Source organism: Amborella trichopoda, chromosome 8 (assembly GCF_054954075.1).
Source record: "Amborella trichopoda isolate Santa Cruz 75 chromosome 8, AtrichopodaSantaCruz75HAP2 v2.0, whole genome shotgun sequence".
Lineage (NCBI taxonomy): Eukaryota > Viridiplantae > Streptophyta > Magnoliopsida > Amborellales > Amborellaceae > Amborella > Amborella trichopoda.
The window spans coordinates 10,731,660-10,734,642 of NC_142343.1; the positions used below are offsets into that span (position 1 = coordinate 10,731,660).

Consider the following 2,983-nt stretch of genomic DNA (forward strand, 5'->3'; position numbering starts at 1 on the left):
TGTGAATGTTAAAATAATAAAAATAAAAAAATAAAAAAGAGAGAGAGTTCCAATTATTTTTAGATGGATCATCTATTTGTAATTTTGTATCCATCTCTATAGTAGATGCCTTATACCTCGAGGATCATAAATACAGAAATGTGATGTTAGTTTCAATTATTTGAAGATGGATCAACTATTTGTATCCATCTTTGTTTTATATAGAAATGTGATCCCCACACCCCATGAAACATTTCTATGAATCCACGTAGAAATGATTCCCCTCTTGCAAGTTCAATTTTGAGGTGGATTTTTTAACTCTATTCTTAATGACATGTAATCTCAAAAGACTATGAATATCAATAAATAAATAAATTTTAAAAATTACAAATTATAATTGTTTTAATTATTTTTAGATGGACCACTTCTTTGCGTTCATTTTTAAGATGGATACTTTATATCCCCTGCTTTATATCACGAGCATTGCAAATGCAGAAACGCAAGCCCCCGTCGCATGAAACAATTTTCTCTCACGATCACAGCTCGTACGAGTATATGTAGAAATAAGTCACTTTTTTAGATTGATTTTTGGACTTAATTATTAGATGAAAAAGTTTATATCGAGCCCAGGCTCTAAACAATCAAATTAAAGCCCACATCAAAAATTTCACTAAAAGAGGTTACTTTGATGCCCAAAATACTCAAATTGATTCCGACATCAAGATGCATAGACATGAGAAAAAAATGAATTTCGAGTTTTAAAAATAGTTCATCTTGCAAGGCATTTTTGGACTCTCAATTTTCAAAATTTTCAAGTTTTCTATTGAAAAGATTTCCGGCATTGAAACCACATTTTTCAATACTATTTGAAAGTGCGCTTTCCATTGATTGTTTAGAGCCTCGACTGTATACAAACTCTCAAATATGGAGATCATAAATAAAAATAAATAAATAAATTACAAAAATTAAAATCAATAATTTTACTAAAAAAACATTAGAATAGTTAGTTTCAATTATTGTTGAGATGTACCACTGTTTTACGTTCATCTTTAATACATTATACCTCACATAAAAAATGCGACTTGGAGGTATAAAACATTTATCTTAAAGATTCATGCAAATAGGTGGTACATCTAAAAATAATTGAAACTAACCGTCCAAATGTTTTCTTAATAGAATCAATATTTTTTTAATTTTCAATTTTTTATTTTTTTTATACCCATGATCTCCATGTTAGAGATTACATGTCCTTAAAAATTAGGTCAAAAAAGAAAAAAAAGGAGCAAGCTGAGAGGCTCCATTGTGAAATATGCAGGGATTCCTTACAAACTTCAATGCAAAAGAGGTTGGAGCGTGAGGGTTTATGAGAACCGACTCCCATCTTTTATTTCACACACTTAAATTTTCTCTCTCTCTCTCTCTCTCTCTCTCTAAAGTAAGGCTCTCCTCTCCTCTCCTCTCCCTCCTTGCAAAGAAAGAGATAAATCTTCTCTCTCTCTAAAGTAAGGCTCTCCTCTCCTCTCCTCTCCCTCCTTCCAAAGAAAGAGATAAATCTTCTCTCTCCCTCTCTCTCTCAAAAGTAAGGCTCTCCTCTCCTCTCCTCTCCCTCCTTGCAAAGAAAGAGATAAATCTTCTCTCTCTCTAAAGTAAGGCTCTCCTCTCCTCTCCTTGCAAAGAGATAAAAATACAATAAGTCACATTTTTCAAAAGAGAGAGAACATGTAGTTGAGGGAAATGCAAACTATGGCAGAGAGGTGAGGTAGAGAGAAACAAGACTGGATATTCCCATGGAAACCGCTTTCAGTGACAGAATATGACCTTAAGCTCCCTGGGCTCGACGCAGTTATGCGTGAGAGAAGGACTGTCATGTGCGTAGGTGAAGGTGGCGGGGCACTTGTGCTTAAAGAACTCAGAGTAGGTAGACCCATGGCATGTGTGGGGGCTGTTATACTGGTTCCGGCAGCACAGCTCATCCGTTCCGAAAGCCTCGCACCCGCTCTTGCACCCCACCACCTTCCCGTTGGCCGCACACAGCCTCAGCTGCGTGGGGCACGTCGCCAGTAAATCCTCCCTGCACCCCACCACAGGACACAAGCCCTTCCCCTCATGGGGAGTCACAGTCATGGGAACATTGAATCCATCGACCAGGGAAACAGAGTAGGATGACTGATCGTTGTGGCCGTGGTGGAGGGAGAATTGCGCGAGAGTCGCAGGGGCTCTGCCGCCCGCGCCGTTGCACTCGAGGCGGCCACAATCGCCTGTCTCACAATGGAAGCGGCCAGTAGAGTAGGTGCAGCCAGTGCGAGCCCAGATGCGGCCGGACCAGTGGGTATGAGGTGCGGCGAAGGATTTGTGCTGGAGGGTCTCGAGGGCGAAGCCGCCCTTCTCCGGGACGTAGTGACCGGCGTTCGGCTGGATGGCCGGCCAGATGGTGAAGGGGCAGTTGTTAACCAGGGTCAGGACGAGAGGGGAGGCGAGGGTGGTATACAGGAGGAGAGAGAGAACCAGGAGAGAGGAAGCGGTCGCCATTGGAGAAGCCATTGCTCTCTAGAGAGAGAAACTCAAGATGGACGAGAATGGCGAGCAGGTTAGAGTGAGTGAGAGAGAGGAATAGAGAGGTGAAGGCTCAGAAAGTGCAAGTGTTATTTATAGGGAAGTGTGACGCGTGCGTGTTCGGATGAGCTCGTGACGTGGCGATCCTCCATAGTTTTTTAACCTAATCCCAGTCGTTGTTCGACGATGGAAAAGGCCGCGGTTTTAGACATGATGACTAAAGTGCCCTTGAAAATGTTTATCAGTGACGAAAATAACCTTCACTTTTCTCCAATTATCTTTGGCGCGTACTTCTTCAAATTTCAAAATTTCGGTGATCGTTACCAGCTCTTTTTCTGCTTTCCACTCATGGGAAGCCGAATCCTGTCCCCCAACACGAAATTTCACTTGAATTCTATATTGAAAGTTTACCGAAATTTCGGTCCATGACGAAATTTGACGTGTTACTTAG

General features: G+C 41.1%; 1 protein-coding gene across 1 annotated transcript; it reads right to left on the minus strand.

Moving 5' to 3' along the window:
- Window positions 1–1,660: 1,660 nt before the first annotated feature.
- Window positions 1,661–2,599, minus strand: LOC18436040 (Pathogenesis-related thaumatin superfamily protein). Its single transcript, XM_006846068.4, has one exon. It carries the CDS (start codon window positions 2,518–2,520, stop codon window positions 1,780–1,782), a length of 741 nt encoding a protein of 246 aa, XP_006846131.1. The 5' UTR covers window positions 2,521–2,599; the 3' UTR covers window positions 1,661–1,779.
- Between the last annotated feature and the right edge of the window lie 384 nt (window positions 2,600–2,983).